The sequence below is a fragment of the Salarias fasciatus genome, chromosome 23, assembly GCF_902148845.1.
Source record: "Salarias fasciatus chromosome 23, fSalaFa1.1, whole genome shotgun sequence".
In the NCBI taxonomy this organism is placed as follows: domain Eukaryota; kingdom Metazoa; phylum Chordata; class Actinopteri; order Blenniiformes; family Blenniidae; genus Salarias; species Salarias fasciatus.
The window spans coordinates 16450843-16477455 of record NC_043766.1 but is presented as its reverse complement, the minus strand read 5'-3'; the positions used below and the strand labels follow the sequence as shown (position 1 = coordinate 16477455).

The 26613-nt window shown below is 39.2% G+C and overlaps 2 protein-coding genes across 2 annotated transcripts; both read left to right on the top strand.

The window, feature by feature from the left end:
- Window positions 1-7016: 7016 nt before the first annotated feature.
- LOC115381577 (leucine-rich repeat-containing protein 15-like) lies at window positions 7017-12118 on the top strand. The gene is made up of 2 exons (XM_030083062.1): window positions 7017-7341; window positions 9905-12118. The coding sequence occupies exon 2, from the start codon at window positions 9912-9914 to the stop codon at window positions 11616-11618; it is 1707 nt and encodes a 568-aa protein (XP_029938922.1). The 5' UTR covers window positions 7017-7341; window positions 9905-9911; the 3' UTR covers window positions 11619-12118.
- Window positions 12119-13329: 1211 nt separating this feature from the next.
- Window positions 13330-16965, top strand: LOC115381576 (carboxypeptidase N subunit 2-like). The gene is made up of 2 exons (XM_030083061.1): window positions 13330-13554; window positions 13688-16965. Exon 2 carries the CDS (start codon window positions 13697-13699, stop codon window positions 15965-15967), a length of 2271 nt encoding a protein of 756 aa, XP_029938921.1. The 5' UTR covers window positions 13330-13554; window positions 13688-13696; the 3' UTR covers window positions 15968-16965.
- Window positions 16966-26613: the final 9648 nt, after the last annotated feature.

Here is a 26613-nt window from a genome sequence, read left to right as displayed (position 1 = left end):
GAACATTCAGCGAGACATTCTGCAGTCGGAATGAAATTTGCACAATCCCTCAACACTTGCTACATCTGTGGCTTTGTGCTGTGTGATAAAACTGCACATTTTAGAGTGGCCTCTTATTGTGGCAGTCTGAGGCGCACCTGTGCAATAATCCTGCTGTCTAATCAGCATCTTGATATGCCAGACCTGTGAGGAGGACAGATTATCTTGGCAGAGGAGAAATGTTTATTAACACAGGTTGACACATATTTGTGAACAAAAAATCTTAGATCTTTGAGTTCAGCTTATGAAAATGTCAGAAAAACCAAAAGTGTTGTGTTTATAATTTTGCTTAGTGTAGTTAACCCTAATTACATATTGTAGGGGCAGTGTGGGCTGCAATGAGGCATTTCCCAGGTAGCAGTGGGTTTAAAGGTCTTGCTGAGGGCCCCACAATGGTGACCTTTCAGCAGTGGGATTCAAACCTGCAAACCTCAAATTGCAAAGTTGCCTCTCTAATCGAGACAGCCACTGGTCAGTTAAATAAAATCCACTAAGTTATTTTGGAAAAAAAACCAAAACAAAACAAAACACTGTTTTCAGACCCAGTCTTTACTTTCGCACATTTTTTTTCAAACATGTTTTTATTAAATTTTTGTTATTTGTAAATAACTTTCGCTCACTTTTATTTTAATTTTTTTACTTTTCCTTCACTCATGGTACCTCTACAAAGAAAGCTTTTTCTACAAACACTGGTGCTGACAGAAACCTTATTAGTGAAGAAATAAGAGGAAAACGACTGTAAGAAAATAGATGAAAAGGTAAAGCCTCCTGGAAAGAAAGTTGAGTCATTTGACACTCTAACAACTATTGTAAATGGAAACCAATTGCATTGCGTGGGATTGCATCTGATGTGGAGTGACCCACCATGGACGTGTCTGAAACAACTCTCTGGATGTTGGAGAGCAAGCTGAGGCTTCAAAGTCAAACAGCTCTAATAACACGTCTTACTGGTGCAGCGTCGGAGCCAGAAAAAAATCATCAACAAGCGCCTGAATTTGGTCTGATGCACAATATTGGCAGAATCAGTAAAAGGGATAAATAACTTGCCCCTCCAGCTGGAATTTCTCTGCAGGACAGGCATGACCACCTGGCTCTGAAGGAAATGATAAGATGGACAGTTCACAACTTGGAGGATCTGATTACAACACATATGCAGAAGAAATCCCTAAATTACAGCTCAACCGAGAGTCAGTCAAAAGATAAGAAACACAACAAATTCCTTTTCAAGACAAGACAAGCCAGACACTCTCGATTGACACTCCATCACGGTAAGTCACAATGGGAAGGACTGAAAAATTAACTGTGGCCAACAGGAGCTGGCATTGTCCACTAGTTTGTCTACACATCCCAGCAACATGAACACTATCGTTTGTGTCATGCCCTCAGGATAAGTTGCTCAAACAGGAACTTGATGAGAGATGCCGCACCATGGACAACAGACAGTCTTTCTCTCTCCTCTTGTGATTCTCTGCTCCAGATCATCCATCAAATGACAATGTCTCTGTCCCAGTCCAAAGTCCAGAAAACCCCACTCCCACCTTAACCTCACCTGTGAATTAGTGACACTGAAGCTTGGTCAGACCGAGGAGAGTTTAAAACACCAAAGGTCAAAGGCAGCGTCCATCAGAGGAGCATCTGAGACGAGAAGGACCCCACTTTGTTCAGCATACCGTGATTTCAAATGGTCAAAAGTCTGTCAGTAACATTAAACATATCAGTTACTCAGTATGATAGTATCTGTCAGGCAATTCCCTTGTAATTCATGATTTCATTTACTGATTTGAAAAGCGAAATAGATTTCATGTTTCAAAAGAAATGCACACACACTCATTCACAAACACACTTTCACCATTATTCTGGTATCACTCTACTGTACTTGTCAGACACTTGGAAACATAACTTACTTTGTGGTTGCGTGCTTAATATGGTGGCCAATATGCAATGTAATTATATCACAGGGTTATCACAACTTATCACAGGGTTGAGGAACAAAAGAGTGACAATACTGGGAATGGGCAATTCAGTGGAAACAGCTGGCTAAAACCACCCTGTCAAGATAAGCCCACAGGAAATGATCCAGCACACACAGTGCAGTGCAAAACATCAGTCACAAATATTGTCAAACTTAAAATTTGAGACATTCTGAAAAATGCTGAAACTTCAGAACAAATAGTAAGGAAACAAAAAACATTTAGCTTCTAGATAGGCAGCAAGAAACAAACAAATGGCTTAAAAACATTAGGATTTTGAAAAATAACTGAAGGTTCATGAAAGATTAAATTCCCATATACTGAAATTTGAATTAAGTGTTGTTGTAATGATATCTGCAACATACAGTACTTCTGGGAAAATGAATTTCAACATTTGCACCAATAAACAAATGCCAAGGCATATTTCTTGCATGCTGTCTGCTCCACTTGTACCATGGTACGCACTGTACTTGAGAGAACTGCCAGGAAGCATCACCCTTGTCTTATCTAAAAGTATCTGCAGCTCATTTCCTTCTTAGCAATTGCAGAAAATGAGTTTTCCAGAGGTGAATACATTTCTTCAACACAGAAAGCACACAAACCCTGACATGCTTGAAAATGCAAGCAGTTACACTTCTGTATTTGTGCTACAAATCGCAGAACACTGGAGCTCTGCCGGGCCACATTTCACCTGAATCCATTGAAAGGAATGCAAGATCTTGTGGTCAATTCAATGAAAATGGTGGTTTGAGGGAAACTTGGGCCTATGAGTCTGTACAGGTTGTGACAAAGGTCATAAAAGCTATCTCTCCCACCTTGCATTTGCCCACTCTCTAGCAAAGATGTACATGAGTAATTCTTGAAACAGAGAACTGGTTAAACAACATGTGAGTGATTGTATATGTCACACATAAGGAGCAGAAGTCATACAGAGGTCAGAAGGGGTTTGACAAACAGCAACAACAACCTGCAATTCAACAAAATAATCTACAAATTAATGAACTTGGAACAACCTGGTTGATAAGGTGGTCATGTTGATGACTTAAAGAAAGCATATGAGTGTCATACAAATAACTCGAGGACCTATGAGACCGATCAATTCCCATAAATCTGATATTTTGTCAATACTTTAGCTCTTTCTCCCTATAGCCATTAAAAAAAAAAAAGGTTCAAATACCTGGAGGATATTGAATGGGTATGGGAATATGTGAATGTGACTGACTAAAATGCTCACTCTGGGTTTTAATACTAGCTGGTGAGAACAAATCCTGGGGTGGGTCTGCTTCCAGTTGGCAAAATACTGACAACAACACTTTTGAGTCATCACACTGAAATTTCCAAACGACATCAGCAGGGCTCAGAGTTCACACTTGTTTTTTTCCTTTTAATGTTTAATCAATAGCAGACTAGCGTATTGTTACATACACTGAATAAATCTTTCTCCAGAAACAAGTGGATTAAAACCTAGAAAATACACTCTTCTGCTCTCTAGAAAATGATTATGATCAGTCAAAGTTCTTCTAGGTTTGCTATAGCTGTGCATGTCTATAAGGGAATTCTCAACATGGGTCAAACAACACTATTCTGTTAAAGCATAACATATGAATGGTAGATAAGGGTTAAGTCAGGATTTATATTTCACGAGTTTTGTGAACTTTGAGGTGACACTTGTCTCCTCTGTTTCACAAGGATCTGTTATGAAACTCAGCCAAATTTGCACATCCATGTCCTGTTTTGGAACAGTGCAAGATTTCTCGTAACATCGATAATAGTCAGGTTTTTTTTTCCAAGCGGTTTACACCCTGTTACCACACTTCAATTAAAAAAACAAAACAAACGAGGTTCCTGTTTTTTGTGAATCTCTTTTTGATTGAAAAATCACTTATTCTCTAAGAAATATGTTTAGGTAGAGTAAATGTGTAGTTGAAATACAATGTTGACAATAAAGTAGAAACATCTCCTGTGGTGCATCTCTAATGCTCCTCCAAAGGATTCAACATTCTTTTTTATTTCATTTTATTTTTACTAGGAGAGGAAAAGTCCACAGTGCAGTGTAAGAATTTCAGCTGCAGAACAAGATCTGCACACATTGAAATGAAATATGACCACCTGTCAAAGTTAGGTCCAAATTCACAAAAGTATCAGCAAAGCAGGATTACTTTTGCAAGAACAGATCCAGATCATCAGTAGGGTAAAACTAACCGGTCTTACGACAGTCTAAGTAGCACCAAAGTACTACTGCTAATCAGTATACTGTACTCACAGCCAGTTACCGGTACTACAGAGCATGTTTGCTTGCTGATGAGTTCATGAAGTTGCATTAATTCCAGCTGGCAATAGATCAGCAGTACTCTTTTGAAGATAAATCAATAGAAAAGAGCTCACTGCTGGTCATAAAACTTTGTAAACACTCACAGACTAGCAGCAAAAATGCCACAAATTCCATGAGAAGCGATTGGACTGTAAAGTAAACCCAAACAAAAGAGGATGAAATGGTGAACAGCACCCAAGTTCATTGCTATGACAACAACTGATTGGGCTTTTCCAGTCCGCTGAACTCGCATAACAGTACACACACGCCACACGCATGCACGCACGCACTCATGCGCACACACACACACACACACACACACACACACACACACACACACACACACACACACTCACGGGGGGTGGGAGAGGAAGTCCCACTGCAGGAACACAGCGAACATCTGACAGTGATGAAAAACAGGTCCAAAGATTTAAGAAAAAGTTTCTTCATGCATTTGACATGACATCTTTGTCTGTAATGACTTTTCTTCAACTGTTATGTTAAAGCATTCTACCAAGTAAATAAGCTGTTACTATTATAGCTGCTAAACACCAATGCCAACATTAGCACCTCATATTTTGGAGCCACATATTTTGCTGTACAAAGATGTAACAACAGCATGCATTTAATTGTGTTACTCTTAGATCTCTAAATGTGTCTAATATAAGTTATATAATTATTTTCAGATCAGATCATGTTTTCATCTATGGAAATATAGATTTAAAATCTCATAAAGAAACATTGTTTTATTGCTTCTACATGCATCCATTAAGTATTTGACTATTACTGAACCTATTTTTTTCTATTTCAAAAAGGTTCAAGTTAATAGAATTTTAAAATGGCAGGCTACGGTTCAAACGATCAGAAATTAGCTGAAGTGTGAGGATGTAGAGTTCAAACTTGCCTTGGTGATTTGACAGTACAGCACTTCATAGGTCACATATTAATGATAAGAAACAGCAAAAAATTCGGATTACCTCCAACTATCTCGCAACGACTACACACTAAAAAATGTTGGGTTTTGTTAACCCAATCGCTGGGTTATGAAATCAGTAACCCAATTTGGACTATTATAATCCGTTTGGAGTTATTTATTGCAACTCAGGTGTTGGGTTAGAGTCCATCAGACCCAACATAGATTTTCAAACTCAGCACATGGGTCGTTTTGACCGCTGTTAGGTTGTCAACGGGTCCGTGTGTCACTTCCATCTTCTCTCTCTGCAACACAGAAGAACAGAAGTGGTCTTCTGGCTCTCTCATGCAGTACAGGGTTGTGCTTATTTACATTACACAGTTCACATGACTGTGCGGCTTCATGTCATCATGTAATGTGCTCCAAAGAAAAATTTACTTGAGCGAGCGCCCTCCATGTATTTAGCATTAACCAAATAGCTAGCTAACGCGTGTAGCTCGCTAGCTACACTATGTATAATGTTTGCATTGCTAGCTGTCAGGGCGGCTGTGTTTTAGTGGGTAGAGCAGTCGTCTTACAATCAGGACGTTGTTGATTCGACTCCTGTCTATGGTTAAAATAGCGCCATTGCCTGGTGGTCGTCACGGGAGTGAAAAAGGCTAAGGGAAACACCCATTTTTCTGGGTAGAAAGAACTACTGTTGGGCTGGTCCAATATTGATTAACTGTTGGGTTAAAAAATAAACCATTTTGGGTTGTTTTTTTACCATTCATATTTTAGGATTTATGGAAAAAAAACACCAGCCATTCACTGAAATCATAGACCAAGCGTATATGCTCTTTCACATGTAAAGCAATTTACACAATGAATTGAATTGAGTCTTGCTCATCTGTACCAGAAATAACAATCTTCATATAATAATACATCCCTATAATAATTATTAAAACAAGCAAAAAAACTTTTGCTGTCAGTCAGTCTCTTGACGGATTTTGTGTTTAACAAAAAACACCAGTGCTCAGGAGAAAAGCTTTGAGACTCTAATTGGCTTTGGATAAATGAAACTAAAATAGTCACAAGCCAGAAGAATGACCACATATAATCATCTGCCAGTGTCTTGGCAGGATATCATAAAATCCCAGTCAGTTAACTTTGGGTGTGTGTTTTGTAAACGCCTGTTATTACACTCCACTCTCATTGTTTTCCAAAAGCTACCCGTGTAAGGAAGCTTAAATGCTGAACAACCTGGTGCGTCTCATTGTTTAACCTTGCTGATTTTTAAATGCAAAAAAATATGTACATGAATCACATTTACTCTACATGGAAAAGTTCATAAAAATCAAAACAAGTTAGTGTTTTGCTCATCCTGAATCAAATTCACCCTGATTATAAATGGTTTAATCGGTGGTTACACTGACATGCTGATAATCACAAACAGGCCAAGGCTGCCAAGAGTGGAGACCACTGGTTTACGAGCATACCAGTATCTTTATACCACAGATGCTTGCAGCTGTTACTTTGCACTCCCAAAAACGAAGCACACAGTGTACAAATTACAGTATGCCAAAATTAAGAACAAAGTCTCACCAGTTCTTCAACCCCTACCCTCAACACAAAAATGTGCATTATTTTTTCCCCCTCAGAGATGACTAAGAAGCCATGTTTGAAAACATGTGGTTCCAATGAGGAAGCGCAGTCCACCCATCCTGCTGCATGCATTGAAATACCCATACAAACACAAAATCAGTTCAGTCACAGAGCAGCACTAGAAGGTGGAGCTTTCTCTTGGCTGATCCCCCTCCACCACATTTAGCAAGAAACGCCAGTGTGTGATAGGCCAGTGGGCAGACACAGAGGGGGCAGGGAGAACAGTCCTATTGAAAGCTGAGAAAACTGTCCAGCACAGTTCATGAGCTCACAGCCAGAGAAGGCTGATTAATGAAAAAGATTCAGGGGTGACGAGGAGTAGGAAAATATGGTAGTGTGAAAGCCTGGGCTGTGCTGGAAACTTTCAGAGGTTCACTGAAGTTCAGGAAAACGGGCGGACATTTACAGAAGTCAGCCACGCCAACGTACGGTCTCTGCTCCCTGCTTATCAGCTACCACCTAAGGTAAGTTTTGCAACACAACATAATGCTCTGCTTAACATAGGACCGATTGTTGATTTTAAAACTTTAAACAAACACACAAAGACAGATAAAAGACTCATCTGTCTTTTGCTTTCTCTTCAGTTCAAATAATGTCTCATCAAAAACACATTTTAGGTGGCACTTTAACTGAAACTAGGGCCAAGTCTTTCCAAACTGAAGAATAATTATAATGGAATAAAGTTATAACAATCCCTTGTAATAATTTTTCTCATATGACATGGTGTTAATGTATTGTGTGGTATTCTTCTATTGTGTAATTTGTGTTTTTATTTGTACAACAAACCATTTCCTAAAATTAATTATTAACAAACAATTAGTACAGTATTTGTATCAAAAATTCTAAACCTAATAAAAAAAAACAAACAAAAAAAAAATTCATCTGAAGTTGTCAGATAAGTGACTTGCTCAGTCTTTCCTGACAAGCATGGGCCAATGTTTTCATGTGATGGAAGTGGGGGGTGGGCGGGAGGGTCGAAGCATTTAATTATGAAGTGGAAATGCAATGGACATTAGACTGCTTGACAGTGCAGTTTTAGTTGGACTGAGACAACACAAGCAGAGACGTGTTTAAACAGCTGCAGTTTTGCTTCAAAAAGAACATAATTGAATTATAGATGAGATTAGTTATATTAGTCAGAAAACCCATTTTGCGACTGAACAACACAATATGCCTAGTGTCAAAACACCAAGGAAGTTACATAACTTTTATGTGCAAGGTTTTCACTGTAGCACCTCACAAAAAAAGGAAGAGAGGGAGATTTTTCAGTTTTCTGGTAGTTGGGCAATTGGGAAGATATTCCTGACTGACATTTGATCTCTGACCTCCACATAGCTGTTTTACAAAAGGGGGAAGTGTGACTTTTGACAAAACTACAGGGTGGTGAACCAGAAACCAAAATTATAACATTTGGAGATTATAGGTATTGATGGTACAGAAAAAGTGAAGTGCATTGTTGTTGCTGAGCCTTAAGTACACTGTGGCTACCATTTCCTTTTGACAATAAGAAATGCACGTCCTACACTTTGAATGAAAATGTTCAGAGAAAGTAAAATCTATTTTAAAAAATGGGAGCAGCTACGACTGTGCTTTCCTAACTTTCTTTTTCTTTTTAGTTAAAAACAGCAGGCAGGGTAATCTAGGAAAAAGAAAAGAAATAGTATCTGAGTTTATGTGAGGGATATACTGGCCTCTTTAGACGCTTACTTCCGAGGAGAAGACACTTCTTGCACTCTAATACCTCTCTGCCTCTGAGGAACAACTCAAGCTTGCCAACCTTAAGTTGCAAATTGGTTTGTATGGAGAAGCAGGTCATTCTGTTGGCACAGCTTTGTCCCAGCAGCTTTCTGTTCCACCACAAACAAGTAAGAGCAGCCTCAGACTCAAACATGTGCGAGCAGTCAGCAGTCCAGCTGAGAAGTAGACAAAACACAGAAAACATTTTGCAAGAAGCAGCAAATTAAGCAGCAGGTACACATTCAATAATCACGCGAGAGATTCACAAGGACACACTCCGAACATGTGTGAAGTTCAGAACAAATGTGACCAGTAAACCTGAGTTTAAATCCTGAGTAAACAGTTGCAATGCCAACTTCCATTTAGTGACAGTGGGGCCTGGTGGGAATGTTGGCGAGCACTGCTCCTACCAGCATGCAACGCTGAATCCATCTATGCAAATACTCCTTCTTGAATAAAATAAGATGCTGAAGCAGCAAAATGCATTCACTGTTTATAATTGGAGATGGGTTCAGTGTAACTGCCTTGTTATACTGGTGATTTGAAGTGCAAATAATATGGCAGGGAGAGAAAAAGAAAAAGGTCTGCATAATTTATTTATTTATTTTTTTACTGCTGTAATTATACCTACTGCCACACCAGGTTATCAAATGTCAGAATAATGTCAGAATGAAAAATATGCCATTAATTCCCTCAAAGCAATGTTTCTTCACTAGCATTTGCTTTTTCATTTTTCATTTTTTTTTAATTGAATGATGTCTGCTTTTTAGGGGTGCATTTAAGTTTAATCAGTTCTGTTTACCAAACTTTTATTTATTTTTTGAAAGAATAGCAAATCACAGAATTATTACTGCAGTTCAATTACAAAGGTGGACAACAGCAACAAAAAAACAGATTTCAAAAGTGAGCTAAAATAGGTTTAGAATGACCTCACATGACATGAACTCCAAAACACAACTGAAACTCTGAAAACAATACCGTTTCCTGTCCTGTAAATGCACACTTTTTGAAACAGCCTCCCACGCCTTAACATTACTATCATGGGAATCGTATTTCCATGGACAAAATTTCACACAATGTAATTCAAGTGTGCCTGAAAAACACAGTGAGGTTTGTTGCTCTCAGTCAGATGCTGATAGATTTCAAATAGAAGGCCAAACGAAAAAGATAAAGCACTTGCCATTTACTGACAACAGTATCTTCGCATAATTCTTAACATTTGCCTGAGCTACGAATTACGAACCCAAACTGTATGATTCATATCTGGCCTTTTTTCATTTTGTATTCCAGGGCAGTGATGGACCTGCCGCTGACACTCCAGGCGTTTCTGCTGCTCTGTTCAATCACAGCTGCTGTTTGGGCATGTCCAAATGGATGCAGGTGCCAGAACACCAAAGTCCTCTGCCAGAGCCTCTCTGAATTCCCCACAGCTCTGCCCTCATCAACCAGCAATATCTACTTCTCTGACTGTACGTTTAGCTCCCTGAAGCCACAAGATACAGCAGATTTCTCTGATGCGCTGACTGTGTTTATGGTTAAGGATACAGCTTTAAGGGAAGTGCTTCCTGGCGTATTTGATTCCACTCCAAACCTTAATGCCTTGGGTTTTCCTGGTAATGAACTGAAGGATCTCCCAGAGGCCTTCTTTCAAAATGTACCACAGCTCATTTCTCTGAATCTGAGGGGCAACAAGCTGTCGGTGCTCCGGCCTCAGTGGTTTTCTGTGTTGACGGCGCTAAAAGAAGTTGACCTCAGTAGGAACTTGTTTTCATCTATACCTGTGGAAACATTTCAACCACTTACTCAGCTGAAGTTCCTGTCACTTTCCATGAATAATATCAGCCAACTGTCTCCACAGACATTCAGGGGTCTTTCTCAGATGACACATTTACGCCTTAACAAAAATATGCTGGAAGAACTTCCCATTGCTATTTTGGATGACCTTGTGAATCTAGCGGAACTGTCACTACAAGACAATCAGATCACTCACCTTCACCATGAACTTTTTGCAAACAATATGAAACTCCAGAAGCTGTTCCTCTCCAACAACAAACTCACATCTCTTCCACAAGGAATCTTCCTGAACCTGCCCTTTCTTTCCCAGATCTCTCTGTATGAAAATCAGCTGGAGAATCTGGGTCCAGGAGTGTTCGGGCCCATGGCCTTGCAGCAGTTGTGGCTGTATGACAATAAATTAAGTCGTATAGAAGATGACACGTTCAAGAACCTGACTCAGTTGCGTCTTCTGGTGCTCAGTCGGAACCAGATCAGTCATGTGTCCACAGGTGCATTTAGAGGGTTGGAGCAGCTGGGAGAGGTATCGTTGCACACCAATTTGCTCAGAGTCCTTCAAGCTGGAACTTTCCAAGGACTACCAAAGCTAGTTAACGTTTCCCTGGAGCACAATTTCCTTGACAGTCTCCCTTCAGGATTTCTCAAAGGTGTCAGTGACCTAGGAGAGATCGACCTGAGCAATAATTCTTTTCCCAACCTACCACAGGAGAGTCTCAATGCCCTCACTGCTGCGAGAGAAGTGCTTCTCAAGCAGAACCCCTGGAGATGTGACAGAGACATTTTACCTCTCAGGGACTGGCTCAGACAGTATCCTTCAAAGGCCAACCAAACCCTTGTGGTGTGTGACACTCCTTTCAGTCTTACCGGTGAGATGATTGCTGAACTAACGGATGAGAGCCTGATGCTTCTCAGCTCAACCGAGGAGCCTGTTTTGACCTCAACAGAAAAGAGGAGGAAGCCCAACACACCTCCAACTAGCACTTCTTCACCTAAGGTCAAGACCACGCCCACCTCAGCGCACATTGAAGTGACCAGCTGTGGACAAGGAGAGGGTGGAACAAGATCTCACGATCCTTCAATCATGCTAATTGCCATTGCAGTGGTGTCTACTGTCGTCATCAGCACTGTCGTCATCAGCTGTGTGTGCTGGAGGAGGAACAAGAGAGGCAAGGGGAATATCGGCCGCAGAAATAAGAACTCTGTTCTTTAGAATAACCCATCAGACAACAAGACAAGAACTTTCAAAGACAAGGGAAGACACACAATGATTACTGTGATGCACTTGGAAGATATGGAGCCAAGATTTGATTGTAGAAACTGAAGAGCAACACAAAGAACCACAGCAATTTCATACAAACATAACAAACATATTTGCTTCAAATTTCATTAGCTTTCAGTTTAATTTTCAGATTTATCAGTAAGCAAAGTTTATCAATCATGCTGTAAAGAAAGAAAGAGGTGACATTTTCTGCACTAATTATAAAAAGATCTCTATCTTGGAAATAACCCTGAGCATTTGATAGGGTTTACTTCACTTAGTGTACTCAGCCTCTGATTAATTCTACACAAAATGAGTTGTGGACTAACAATGCATGTAGCAAACTGAAAACGGGCTTAATTTATTTACTTAATGTGATTTTGATTTCATTCTGATACAAATCAATTCAAAATATGTCAATACATTCAATAAATGCACATCTCTTAATGGGAGTCATCTTGTATTGTATTTAATCTTAACTGAACTTGATCTTTCAATGTATGAATTCAAGCTTTTACATTCTTGACCCCGGAACCTTCCAGCAAGTTGGACTACACTCACATTTTCAATAAGATATAAACACTTGCAGATATTTATCTACAACTAGAGTTCAAAGATGAACTGCAAACAGCATCAGATTGACATCTTGCATGGGGAAAAAAGCTCAAAACCAAAATACTTTCACACAGCTAAGTATTACATTTTTGATAACTGTACCAAAAACAATGGGCTCTATTTTCAGGTCCTGCATACACTAAATTTCCATCCAACTGAGTTGATTCGATTAGTTGACAACACACATTAATCAAAGTCTGAATAGATTTTCATGGTAGGGATTCCTGCTTATGCTTTATTCAACACAATTTAATGAAAGTTAAAAGAAAAAGCTTTACTCTTAATACGAAGGAATGACTCAACACTGAACTTTAAGGAGTAAAAATGTATGTATCCAAATATCCTCATTAAATGAACTGTACATGGATTAGGCCTTCCTTTAGACTGCCATCTACTGGAACTAATTCAGATTACTGTTGAAAGCGCTCGATGCACAGATGTTGTAGTGAATGATACAATAACAATTTTACAAAAATTTCTAAATGTCATCAGACATCAGATCCCTTAAAATACATTTGACATATATGTGAGGAGGGGAAACCGTTTTGAACTATTTTCCTGATGTCTTAGATGGAATGCAATTGATATGAAAACAGTGAAAGAGAAAGAGTTCAAGTATAACCATGAATACATACATACATACATACATACATATATATATACATATATATATAAAAACCATGAAACTGCTTTTTGTTTATGAGCCCGAATAACTTATCATACTCAACATAACTGATAGTTCTGCTGCAGTCATTTTTTTTAAACTCATTGGCAATAATAGCAAAGTCATCCATCAAATTCAGACGGAAAATTTAATGAATCTTTAGAGTAGGCTTCCCCATCAGTTCATCTGTGGAGTTCTATGCAATACTTTGTGTATTTCTGTTGTATTAGTTAATTATTTCTGTGTATCTATCTATCTATCTATCTATCTATCTATCTATCTATCTATCTATCTATCTATATGGAAAATAATTTAAAAAATAGCTTTGGATGTTTTTACTACTTTTAAAATAAATTTAAATTCTTAAACATGAGTAGCAGTGAAGAAAACAAATATGCTTGTAGCCCTTCTACAGAGACTTGAAGCCTCTTAAAAAACACACCCCTTGACCCTTATCTCATAGTCCAGAAGTATGTTATGCCACGCCTCACATGGGACGCAACATACTCGAGACTTACTGGTCAACATAGATACAAAGAGATAACTGATGAGACTGCACTTGTTTGTTTTCCTCCATGACTTCAAATTCCAGGAGCAGGAAAAAATCGGGTAGGCAACAGTTATTTTGTCATTTTACTGTAACAAGATGCAATTTCATCAATGGTACAATGTAAAGCTCTTAGATAAAAAAATGTAGTTTTTTTTTTAAAATTTGTAATAAAAATTCTTCTTCTTTTTGTAGTGAATAACAATGTTGAGACAAGAAATCATCAGCTTTTTTCTGTATTTATTGCTCAAGTCTTCACTGACTCAAGATCAACCATGTACATCAGGTGTGTGCCCGGAGTTCAACCAGCAAGTTTTTGGCTCATCTGAGACCATCCCTCCCACACTGAAACCTGGTGTGCTCGCAGTGTTTTTTGTGTCTAGCCAAATTCAAACAATTCCTAAAGCAGCCTTTCTTATGAGCCCACAGCTTGAAAAGCTGGAGTTCGTGACCAGTGAGACTCTGTCATCTATTGAGGTGGGAGCTTTCGAAGGCTTGACTAACCTGAAGCAACTGGAGATCTCCTCCAGTATTTTGAACTCTGTTCCAGTGGGTGTCTTCAAAGGCCTGAGCAACCTGGAGATTATCATACTTAAATTTAACAGGATACAAAGACTTGACAAAGGCTTGTTTGAAGGCCTTGAAAAATTAAGAGAGCTCCAATTACATGGGAATGAGATTGCATTAATTGAAGAAGAGACATTTGATGGCCTTGACAATCTTGTTTTACTCAACTTAGGCAAAAACAATCTTACTGCGGTATCCACTGACTTGTTCTCAAACCTTCAAAAACTGCAAGTATTAAGGCTTTATGAAAATCAGCTGAGCAGCATACCTGAGGACATTTTTCATAAATTTCCAAACCTGAAAGAAATTGGTTTGCATGGCAACAGATTACAGGAACTGTCACCCAATCAGTTTAAACACAAAGACAAACTAAATAAGCTGACTTTGGACAATAACCTTCTGACTACTTTACCTGAAGGATTTTTTGTTGGTTTACCACAGCTTAAAACATTGAGCCTAAGCCAAAACAAACTGACCAGTCTACCACCTGTACTTTTTGGAGAAATGCCTAGACTGACTGAATTAAGGCTCAGTCAAAACAACCTTGACACTCTTCCTTATGGAATATTTCACCCTCTGAAGAAAGTGAAGACGTTGGATTTGTCTAAAAACCACTTGGAGACCTTGTCTGCGGAGTTTTTTGATGGTCCTGAGAAGCTCACAGAACTCAATCTGCAGGGTAATAAGATAAAGTCACTGGATGTGGATGTGTTTGAAAAGCTGCAGTCGTTAATCACACTAAAGCTTGCTCAAAACAGCCTGAAGACACTTCCTGAAGATATTTTTGTGCCTTTGAAAAAACTCAAAAAACTTTACCTTGATGACAATCCCTGGCATTGTGACTGTAATCTAATAGGTTTTCACAATTGGATCAAGTTGAACTCTAACAAGCTTCAGAAAAATTTTGTCTGTAAAACACCGGAGCACCTAAATGGGATGGAAATTATTTCATTGACAGAAGATCAACTGATTTGTCCCACCTTTCCACCAACAACTGCTCCCTTGATTACCACCATGACCACACTCACCACAACACTTCCAACAACAGCACCAACAACCATTCTCACAACCACAACAGCTCCCACGACAACACAAATAACCACATTCACCACTACAATGCAAACCACACAGCCAACTACCGTCTATATGACCACCGCATCGACAACAACTTTACATACTACCACGACTGCAGACACAACTGTTCCACCTACAACCACTATCGCCACAACTATTCCACCTACAACCACTATCACCACAACTATTCCACCTACAACCACTATCACCAAAACTATTCCACCTACAACCACTATCGCCACAACTATTCCACCTACAACCACTATCGCCACAACTATTCCACCTACAACCACTATCGCCACAACTATTCCACCTACAACCACTGTCGCCACAACTATTCCACCTACAACCACTATCGCCACAACTATTCCACCTACAACCACTGTCGCCACAACTACTGAACAGACAACGAAGGCCACAACTCTAGTCACAACAATTCCAACAACCTCCACCATGACAACAACTGCACTCACAACCACACCACCCACAACGAAAAAGGCACTCTCCACAACAACTGCAAGTACAACTTGGACGACAACCAGCATATTCGGGATCACACCAGCTCCACTGATCTTCATCTGCCAAACTGAAGCATCCACAGAGGATGAGTACCCCCATTTCGCCTCATTTACGCATGATAACGAAGCTCAGCGGTGCAAAACTCCGATGATAATTTACACATCGTTGCTGGTGGTGGAGATTGTCTTGACACTGACTCTGGCTAAGTTTACCATGTCTTTGTATAGACTGCTGCAAAGTAGTGAGAGGAGGTACAACAGGGTCAAACTCACTAATTTCTCCTACAGGAGAGAGGTGATCATGAGGCCTGTATGAGACGTAAAACCCTTGAGAATATTGGTAAGCCAGATGCATCTATAGACGTGCCTTGTTGTGAATTTAAAGGTATGCATTTAGGCAGCTTGTCAAGACCAAACTGTGGTCCTCAACAGCTTTTTCAGTCATGCTTCTGATACCATCGAACAGAATACCTTCAACAAATAGTGTGAAAGACAATTTATGGTTTGCAAAATGTTTGAGACTCTCTTTTAAGCTAGATTGTTGTAGCTCTTTCTTCAGTTGCTGTAAATCATGATTCAAACCATATAACCTTTGTCACTTCAGTTACTGAATTTTAACCACTTACATTCGTCTTTACAAGTAAAACATATTTCACATTGGAACAATAATCACAGTAGAAAGAAATGTATGTTTCTGATCAAATATTGTAGCAGTCCTGTAAATAATGTGCTATTTATATAGTTGAACTACCAGGTGAAAGTTAATATGGATAAATGTTTTCTATGCTACAAAATTATGATAAAATAAAAAATAATTAAATAATTCTGAGTACATTCACGTGAGTAAAAGCTGCAGGGAGCAAGTTCTAAAATGCTGAGGGGCTTCTTTGCATTTCAAACTCCTTGAGCTCCAGAACATGCTTTACTGTGTATATTTTCTGCAGAGATGCTCATATCATGTTTGTTTGTTTGTTTTTGTTTTGTTTTGTTTTTTTGCCAAATGTTTTGGCTGTAAAATGATTTGTAACACTTATATAATTGAAAGTATTACTGTTGGACAATAATTTTCAGTGATTTAAGAAATCCCACCCGGAAATGTATTTGATCACATAAAATTTGTTTCAAACTTGATTCAATTCGACTTGAAACTTCAATTAAAAACTCATTTGAACTGTACCATTTGTACAAAACACATGTTTCTTATGAACTTGTACTGAACATGTCTTTAGTCTTTAGTCAGGTTGACTTTGAGTCAAGTGCTTTGAGATGTAACAGCCTAATCCATCAATCTGAAAAAAAATAAAATAATAAAAACTACCATCAGTGTTTCTCTGTTAGGATTCTTAAAATTGTGTAAATGATTTACCTTTTCACAAAGAGATATTGATTATAGTTAGTTGTTTAGGCTGAGACTTTTACCAGTGCAGTGCAGCGTGAATGTGTGTTATTGTTTTTTCTTAACACAAAACCTTTTTACTTGTGGAGAAAGAAAAAGCATCAACGGGAAAATATAGACACATAGATAGATGGCATACCTGTGATCCACTAGAGGGCAGTTCAGCATTGAAGAAACAAAATGAAATCCTCAAACGTACATTGGAGTGTTTGAGGTATTGCATTAGTGGAAGAATACACCAAATGTTTATGTCACAGTGGGAAAGAGCTTTGAAAGTCTTGAAAATTGAGTACATTTTGAACTAGGATCAAATATGTGAATGCATTTTGTATCATTTTGCTCATGTATGACACTGCTGGATTCCACTGTCTTTTCTGTCTTTTGTGTTACATGCTCTTTAATACTTTTTGTAAAGGCTGGCCTTTGTTTTCTATTTTTGAAATGAAAAAAAAAAAACTTTTTCAATAAGAACAATAAAAAAAGTACTTTCATATTCATATGTTCATATTCAAATAAACTTCTCTGAGCATGATGCCTTACATAAATCCCATCCCTTCTGTAAATGTTGCTTCATTCACTTGCCTTATATTGTAAGGCAATTTCTGTGTTTAGATGGTCTCACCAAAAATTGTGAAGAAAAAAAATCAGACCAGCCTAAAATCAGTGAAACAGATGTTTGTCCCTGTGTGACATAGAACAACAGGAAACCCACTGGGTTGTGCTTTTAAATATTTCATCCAACCCTGGATTGTTGCTAAGTGTAATGCACAGTTAGCTGTTGTTAAGTCCTCTCCTGCGATGTTGCATCACAAAGCTATTCCCATCTCCACAGGTTTTAAGCAGTCTGAAGTCTTAAATATTTATCCAGACTTGGTTGAATGAAATATTGCAACTCACTCCCGTTTCCCCACTATGTCTCCATTATAACAGAAACAAGTGCAGATTTGTCAGCTGCACATTCGAGATGTGAATCTCCTGTTCCACCACGGCTCAGAGGTTCACGATTAGAGGCATCCCTGATGCCTGAGAAGGCCATTTGAGTCCAGAGGGCTCATCGTCATGTTTCAGATGATTGGTGTTTTTGGATATACTGTGTGTAATGCTGGAAGCAGGAGCCAGACGATGCACGGACATGATAAGCAACAGCACTGAGCAATTTTTCATAAGTCCAAAGTCTTTGAATATACTTAAGGACAGTGTGTGTAAATTTAATCAAGTGCAGTTAGTCTACTATTAGCTACTATCTTTCTAATGACGAAAAGCATATTATGGAATAAAAAGTAGTTGCTGTATCTATTTGTGTCAGTTATGTTGGAACTACAATGTGTGGTCTAATTATTCTCTCTGAATACAGTCGAGTCAGAGAACAGACTGAGGTGTTTTGCTTATTGAGATAAAAGTCATGTAATGTCTTCATGCTGGTGTTAAGAAACACTGAAATAAAGACACTGAGTTTATATTTTTTGAATTAATAGGCCAGTGTACAGTAAAACTAATAATGTCAGAATTATTTACAGACATGTTGAGTATAACAGACAGAACACAGTGCTTCAGGGGCTTTGGTGTTTCAACAGCTCTGTATTTGTATTAAGCAGCTCACGTTAACACACTCTCACCACATTTTGTGCCAGTATGAGACTTCTTTTCTCTGTATGAGCAGGGAGATTTTGTTGTCTGATTTTCAGGTTTGCCTTGCATGGACAATGTAGGATCCATGGATTATGTAGGGGCCTTGGACAACGTTTTTTTTTCTTTCACATTATTTAGCTATTGTTAAAGACATCTGGAAAGGCTGCTACCGACAGGCTTGGGTTGGATCTCACCGACCCTGTGACACTTCGGTTCAAGTTTGAACAGCCAGATAGATGGGTATGTAGTTTCTATGATCATATCAAACTCACATTAGTCTTTCTTCACTGGTCCACTGTTTGACTATACGGGTCTACAGTAAGTATAACTTTGTTAATTTAACTGGTTTTAACATTAAGTTCAGTGCATTCACTTTTTTTAAGGTTGAGACGTGGGAAGCGATTGTGTTGCAGAAGAACTTGCCGTCATTTGAAGCCTCTGCTTTTGGGGAAGAATGAGCCTGTAAGCTCTACTAATGAGCCTGAAATGGAGCTGAGGAGGTAATTGTGTGTGAAAAGGGCAATGTGCTGAAGAACATAAGAGGCCATAAAATGAGGAGGAGCCCATTACAGCCAAACCAAACTATTTCAAGTGGAAAACTGTTTTCGGTAAGCAGGCAGATTTTCGGTTGGGATGCACAGCTGATTACCTGGGGTTAATGACCAATCCAGGGCTATTATGAAGACTAGTGTAACATATGATGAAGCTGTGGCTGACTGGTTTTTGTGAAACTCATTCTGTTTTGCTTTTTCCTGCTTTATGGAGCCATAAAAAAAGTGAGTGGGAGTGTTCAAAACAGAGGTTGGTTAAGAGTGGCAGCGGATTAACATAAAAGTATCTTCAAAAATAATATCTAAGATGATTATGTCATTCCTTTTGCTTTTATAATGTCAATTTCTTTTCATAGACACTGAATAGAAAATAACTATTTCTGCAGAAAAATCAAAAGGAAAGTGGTCACTGGAGAATCAAAACACACAGGACTTAGATGTTTTACATCTGATGAGGAGAGCTCTTTCCACCCTCCATTCACAAATCTTGAAAATATTTCTTAGAAATCACCAGGGGTAGCGGACAATCATTTTGAAGGGGATTGCAAACAGCAAAGAATAATGACAAAACTACAAGGCAGGGAATTCCAAATTTTATTGTACACCACCAACTGATGAGATGCACAACAAAGAAGTGCACAAACCATAAAATTGTTTGTGAAGTACTCCTACCTGGAACACCATTTATATTAAAGAATATACGAGGGGGGACCCAAAAGTTTCCGGACTGATTCTATTAATAAAAAAATACAATGAATTTCCGACTTTGGCCGCTAGATGTCGCTCCAGGATAACCTCATGCATAACTGTGCCAGGTTTGGTCTTCCCCCGTGATGCGGTCAGCTGACAGTCACTGTTTATGTTGACAGAGTTACACCCCGCTCTTCGATTTTTCAAGATGGCGGATATCCACGGATATGCGCTCTGTCAAAACATTTTGTTTTTTATTGGGAAAACAGCGGCAGAAACACTCACCATGCTGCAGACATTCTTTAAGAAGGATTCTTAGGGTGTCTGAGTGGTTTGGGCCCTTTAAGAGTAATCAGATTACATCACGAAGACCAGGCACGCAGAGGACAACAATCCACTTCCAGAACAGAGGAAAACGTCACAAAAGCTGAAGAAGACGTCCTGGTAGATCCACGCAGGACTTTTGATGGCATTGCAGATCTGATGGGAGTGTTGTGGAGATCCAGACAGATGATCCTCAGGCGGTTATTAGAAGCAGTGAGACGAAGGCACCCGGAAATGGCCGCATCATAACAGACAGCAGACCACAGGACGCCCCGTTACGCACAGAAATAGCACCAAATGTTGTGCGTAAAGCATATTTTTGGACTAAAACCGTGACCAGCCAGCCTCCCCACCGCCATATTCCCCTGATCTGGCCCCAAGCGACTGCTTTTTGTTGTCAAAGATGAAACTGGAGCGGCAGCGGAAAGGTAAGACAGGCATACAGGCGGGGGAGGGAAAATCGAAGTTCTATCTTTCCGGCACAGTTACGCGCGGTCATGGCGACTCTTCTGAACAGTGAAAATCTCCGGTGCAGCGTTGTATTCAAGCCAAAGGAGAGTATTTTGGAGGTGACAGTTTCAAATAATTGCGAAGATTAAAAAATAAAAAGTTATAACCACAGTCCGGGAACTTATGGGTCCACCCTCGTATTCTATTTAATGACAAACAAAGTCTCCACAAGCCAGAAATAAAAAAGCGACTACATAACAGATTCATATTCTGTCTGAAAAAGGAGAAGAACTGTGAATAAAGATTAGTCGTCATAATTCTAGAAACTCTGATGCTCTTTTGTTAAAGTTCTCTTATGAGTACATATACATCTACTCTAATGTTAACACTTGGCCTTTTATTTTCTGTCCCCTTTATTACTGCCCAATACACTACCAAATGTGATGCAATATTTATTCTGACACCTGTCCATCAGAATGAGCACTAACTTGAGCAGCAGTTTGTGCTACAGTTTTTTTGTCTGTTAAAGTAAAGCATGTGGACAGGCTTTTTTTTCCCACCTCACATCAAAAAGCCCTGGACAACCATCAACCACTTGTAGTCTTACTGTGTTTCCTTCCTTGGACCATTTTTGATAGATCTTAACAACTGAGAACACCCCACAAGATGTGCAGTTATTATTCAGTTGATTAGTCAACTTAATTTATCCTTTGTGAAACTCTTGCAAACCCTAATGCTTCTAACGCTCCAACTCTGAGGAACACATTTTCACTCAGCATGTTGCCTAATATAGCCTGGCCACTAAACCAGAGCCATGGCAACGAGATGTCGTTCACTTCACCTGTTAGTAGTCATAATGTTGCGAGATCAAACTCACAAAACCTTTCTGTCGCTGACAAAAATGCTTGCTTCATCTTTAGATCTACTTTTACTGTCTTTAAGTGTAAGTGCAGCTACTACGCACTTCATGAATTATTTTAAGATTCCTGCCTTGAACCATCCACGACTGCGCTATTTCTCAGTTAGTCACATCTGACGCATGGACCGTGGAACAGCTGTCTGGTCTTGGCTCGGTGGACTCAGTCCCACGGCTGCCCTCCAGCCTTTAGGAAGCGTCTGATGAGGCATCTGTCACCTGCTGTCAGAAACCCAAACATACTAATCTAAATAAACAGGAATACCAATAAAATACACTCAGCAATCTCTCTCTCTCTCTCTCTCTCTCTCTCTCTCTCTTTCTTTTTTAAATTATTTTTGTTATTTTGTGGTTACTTAATTCTGCTCTTAAAAGTACAGGTTAGAAAATAAAATGATGGAATAGGAAGCTAAAAATGATCAATGGAGGCAGAAACTATATTTGTTCACTCAATTTCTTCCTTGTGTAACAGGTTCATTTTTTCTGGGATGCGCTGTGTTTGTGTGCACGAGCTGTCCAGTCGTGAGATGTAACAGAAATTTGTCATTATGACCTCCCAGATAATAGATCCATGCTTCATGGCATTAGCATTTCTCTCAGGGCTGCATTTGCATAGAGACACAAACATTTTTTCTGAATCACAATTTCTATAAAAGACAGAACACCTGCGACTCTTAAAATCTGCTTTTCCATTACCTGGGTTTCTAGTTAGACACTTCAAAAATAAAGCCCCTACCTGCACATTTTACAGTTTCAAATGCAGTAAAAACACTGTCATCAAATAAAATAAATGAGTACAGAAAACAAATCTAACGACAAGATTCCAAGAGTCTGTCTTCATGATTCATTTGTGTGCATTTGTGTTATTGCTCAAGAGCACTATTTGCCAAAAGAGTAATTTTTTTCCAAGGTCTGCTCCTAATGCAACTTATTTCACAGATGTGAATTCTTTAAATGAGTAAATCCCCACATTGTCACCAGTCTTTGAGCATCTATATGTTACTACAGTTTCTGCAAACATATGCACAGATGTATGACATAGTCATGTATGCATGCAAGCAGTCGCACTCATGTAGAAAGATCTAACGGGTGTCCCTTTCCTCTGGCACAGCAAAACCCTATCACCTTGGCTCCGGTGTCTTACAGCACAGCCCCCTGGCCCAACACTAACCTCCCACCCGAGGAGTCCCCAGCAGTGCCAGGCAGCTGAGGCTAATCTGAGCCTGCCAGCTGCAGCCCTCCGAGCTCCATGGAGCTGGAGTCACTATCACACCGTCTTATATGCTACTAAATGCTGAATATCCCCTCCTCTCGCGCTGCAAGGTGTCACAGTGGACAGAGAGAATACTGACGGTTTTAATAGCAGCTGCGTCAATGGAAAGATCAATTGGAGTTAGTCTTCAGTCTTCATTATTACCTAACCCTGCTGAGACAAAGTATATTACGATATGATTAACAGCTGTTGATGAAGTCGCATGTCCAGTAGTATTTCATCATTGTAACTTCTAACCACTGCATGACAGATATTACATATATCAAGCCTGAAAATATACACAACATTTGTGATATAACTGAAAGCTAAACACTGAACAGTTGATGCAAATATTAACATTTTCAGAGCCTTGCATAAATACAGCAAATAATATGAACATACCACTGCTTTATTCAGATCTATTTGGTCTTCAAAATAGCAATATTTTTTTCCTGACGCTACCAGCTTGGGGGCTCATGAGATTCAGCCATTATGGATTGCACCATGTGATATGTCACGGTTATTGTAGGGCAGAAGGGCATCCACCAGGCAGAAGACAAGTATCAGGCAGTATGCAACACGGTCTGGAGTAAACTTCTTTACCATATGGAGAAGCAATAAGTCTCAGAAATGTATATATCAAATATGATACCGATGGCATTATAATGACAGTTCTTTTAGTGGTAGATTAATTCATGTAGAGTCTTGTAGAGGCCATCTTCTTAACTCATATTTCAGCTGTTGGATAAAAGTCACCATTGAACATAATTTCGACTACCATGTGGAGCCTTTTTAATTTTTCTAATGAATTATATTAATGTGTATGTGTAAAAGCTACAAATGTGAAATATACGTTTGAAGCAGTTTAACGGTGCATTGAGGAGTTTGCACGTTTTATGCGAAACAGCGCCCCCTGCAGGCCTTGGGCGTAATGCAGCTTAGTGAAAAACTCGTCCCTGTGGCTCGCGTGCACGGAAGAGGGGGACTCCGTCTTCGCTCGTTTAGAAGCGCTCAAGTAAGATTTAAGTTTCCTTTCCCTGGTGGAGTCTGTGCTGGAGCTGTGGCAGTGCTAGAAGCCAGTCTTTTCTTACTTTCTGGAAGATCCTGCTCAGTTGTTGCTCACTAAGCATCTGGCGGAGTAATGGTGGACAAAATGAAACCTAACCAGCCGAAGCGCGTATTACGTCATTCCTTTCAAATTCTCCCCAAAAAAATGCTGGTGCCGGACCGGCACTGCAACTTTCAAGTGACAATTTAGCGCTTTTAGAGGTACTTGCAATGAATATGTCAGGGCACATTGTACACATCATTAAAAATGTGTAACATATTTATGGTGGAAAATAAGTATTTTTAAGGTTGTAAAACTCCTTAATGCACCTTTAAAGTAAACTGTAAATGTAACAAGTGAAACAACTTTTAGGGATGAATACAGAATGTAGCAATAACATTCCTGGGATGACCAGAAGAGTGTCTGAGTGACTTGAGAGCTTCACACCAGGTGATCCTCTGAATCACAAACTATAGAGTGACTCATTGTCAGGGTTCATTCTTTGTCAGGTGTGTTTTGTGTTTTTTTTTTAAATTCTGTCTCTCATTTCAGGCTCCTTGGCTCCTCCTGCTTACGACTAATTGTTATTCCTGCCCTGATGTCTTTTACCTGTAGCTGATTGTGTGATTGTTGTCACCTGGTGCCTTGGATTTGTAAGGGGTTGTCTTTGTATGTTCCAGTTGTTCGGTCCATCCTGTGCCCACTGTGTGTCTGTGTTTCATGCCTCAGTGTTCCTTGGTTTCTGTGTCTCTCAGGCTGTCGGTGTTTCTGCTCTCCAGTGCTGCAGCTTCCGTAGTTTTTAAAGCTTGATGAGCTAAATGTACAGATATTTGGGGAAAAACAAAGTGAATATCACAGATGAAAAATCTACTTAAGAACAAAATACTTGTTCTTTGTTCAGTGCTTTTTTTTTTTTTGAGTTAAAAAATATGATTATTCGATGTGCATAATACAGAGATATACAGTGGTTTAAATACAATTATGCTTCAGAAAAAAATCACATCATTTCATGTTGAGGTGATGTTTGCTTATGTGACAACTAGATATATAATCCCTGGAGAAAAATCAGGAAAAAGAAAGAAAAAACTGTTCATAGAGCCAAGCTGATGAATCTTGGATGATACTCTGAATACAGATGCCAATGACCCAGCTGCCAAAACAAGAAGGAATAATGGCTTCAAATAATGACTTGTCAGAATTTGTATGAAGAAATGCGACAGAAATAGCTCAGCTTGGAAAAAAAAGGTCTTGTCTATTTTTACCCTGTCCTCTTCTCTTTGTCTAATTTTAGTCCTGAATTACTTGAGCTGGCTGCTCACTATCATCCATCAGTACAAGGGTGTTACATTATTACAAGAAGTGGTGAAAATGTTCCTCATGTACCTTTAAAGTCATGGATTCACACTGATGTGAAATAAAGTCACAGCACTTTGTTCCTTTCAAGATCACTTTGAATAACTAGATTAAGAAGAAACTGTGGGTAATTTGTGGACTATCTGGACCATGTCCTTTTAAATCACACCTGAGATAATGTTTCCATCGACTGAAAGGGATATTTCACCTTTTCTTCACCCCGAGTAGGTGTTTTTGCATTAGATCAGGATGCAGGACACAGGGGAACACTGCTGCCATTTAACCTAAACATTTACAGAGGGAGAGTTTGACTCCTAATTGGCCATCTCTGATTGCAGCTATTGTTTTTGCTCTGTTAACCCTCTCCCCAGGACTGCACTGGGAGTCAAAAAGTGAGGGAAGTTTTGAGGTATAATTAGAAGAAAATTAATTATTTTGCAGTTTCCAACTTGAACCACACAGTTGTAGCAATGCTGCACTTCAGTATCAAACTGTGTTAAAAAAGACTATCAGATACACACACAAAGTAAGTCAATTTTGCAGCTAAAAATAGGCATCTTAATTAGTAGTAGCATTGTTGGACTGCAAATACAAGCTGTGCTGATATTTTGGTAGGACATTTCTTCACCCTAGATTCAGTGTGGTTGTACAGATGGTGCATTTTTAGAGCTAAAATGCACAACCTAATCAATTTTGTGCATATGTATCCTCCTAGTGCTACAATTTCCTTCCTCAGTCCAAAAACAGGCATGTGAGGCTAATTAGTGACCCTTAAACGCCCCGAGTTATGAATGTGAGTGTGTGAAAAACAATGAGGTGATCACCAAGCTCTCCTTGTTAATATAGTGTTGCCTCACATTCAAACTGAAAACTAAACTGGGTATTTTTAGATAAGAGTATCACCATTCTGTCAAATTAGACTTGGATGTTTTGAAGCCCATGAAATGTTACAAACAGTCCAAGAACAAAGTCTCATCATCTGAACCACCTCAAACAGAACAGCCAGTGCTGCTGATTATATCACACTGCATCAACAACACACACACACACACACACACACACACACACACACACACACACACACACACACACACACACACACACACACACACACACATCTATCTTGTGTAAAACTCACTTGATTCTTGTTACACTTCACCCTATCAATAATCATGTAAGTTACCAAAGTATTAACAGTATTTTAAATTCAACTGTGTCCACTTAGGATGCACCAAATACTGATACCAGTGTCGGAGCTGAAGAACAATTTGGACTTGAAATTCTCAGCTGCCTCGATCACAACACTCACTATTTGCCAGTACAGATATTGCACCTTACTGTAAAATCAATTGC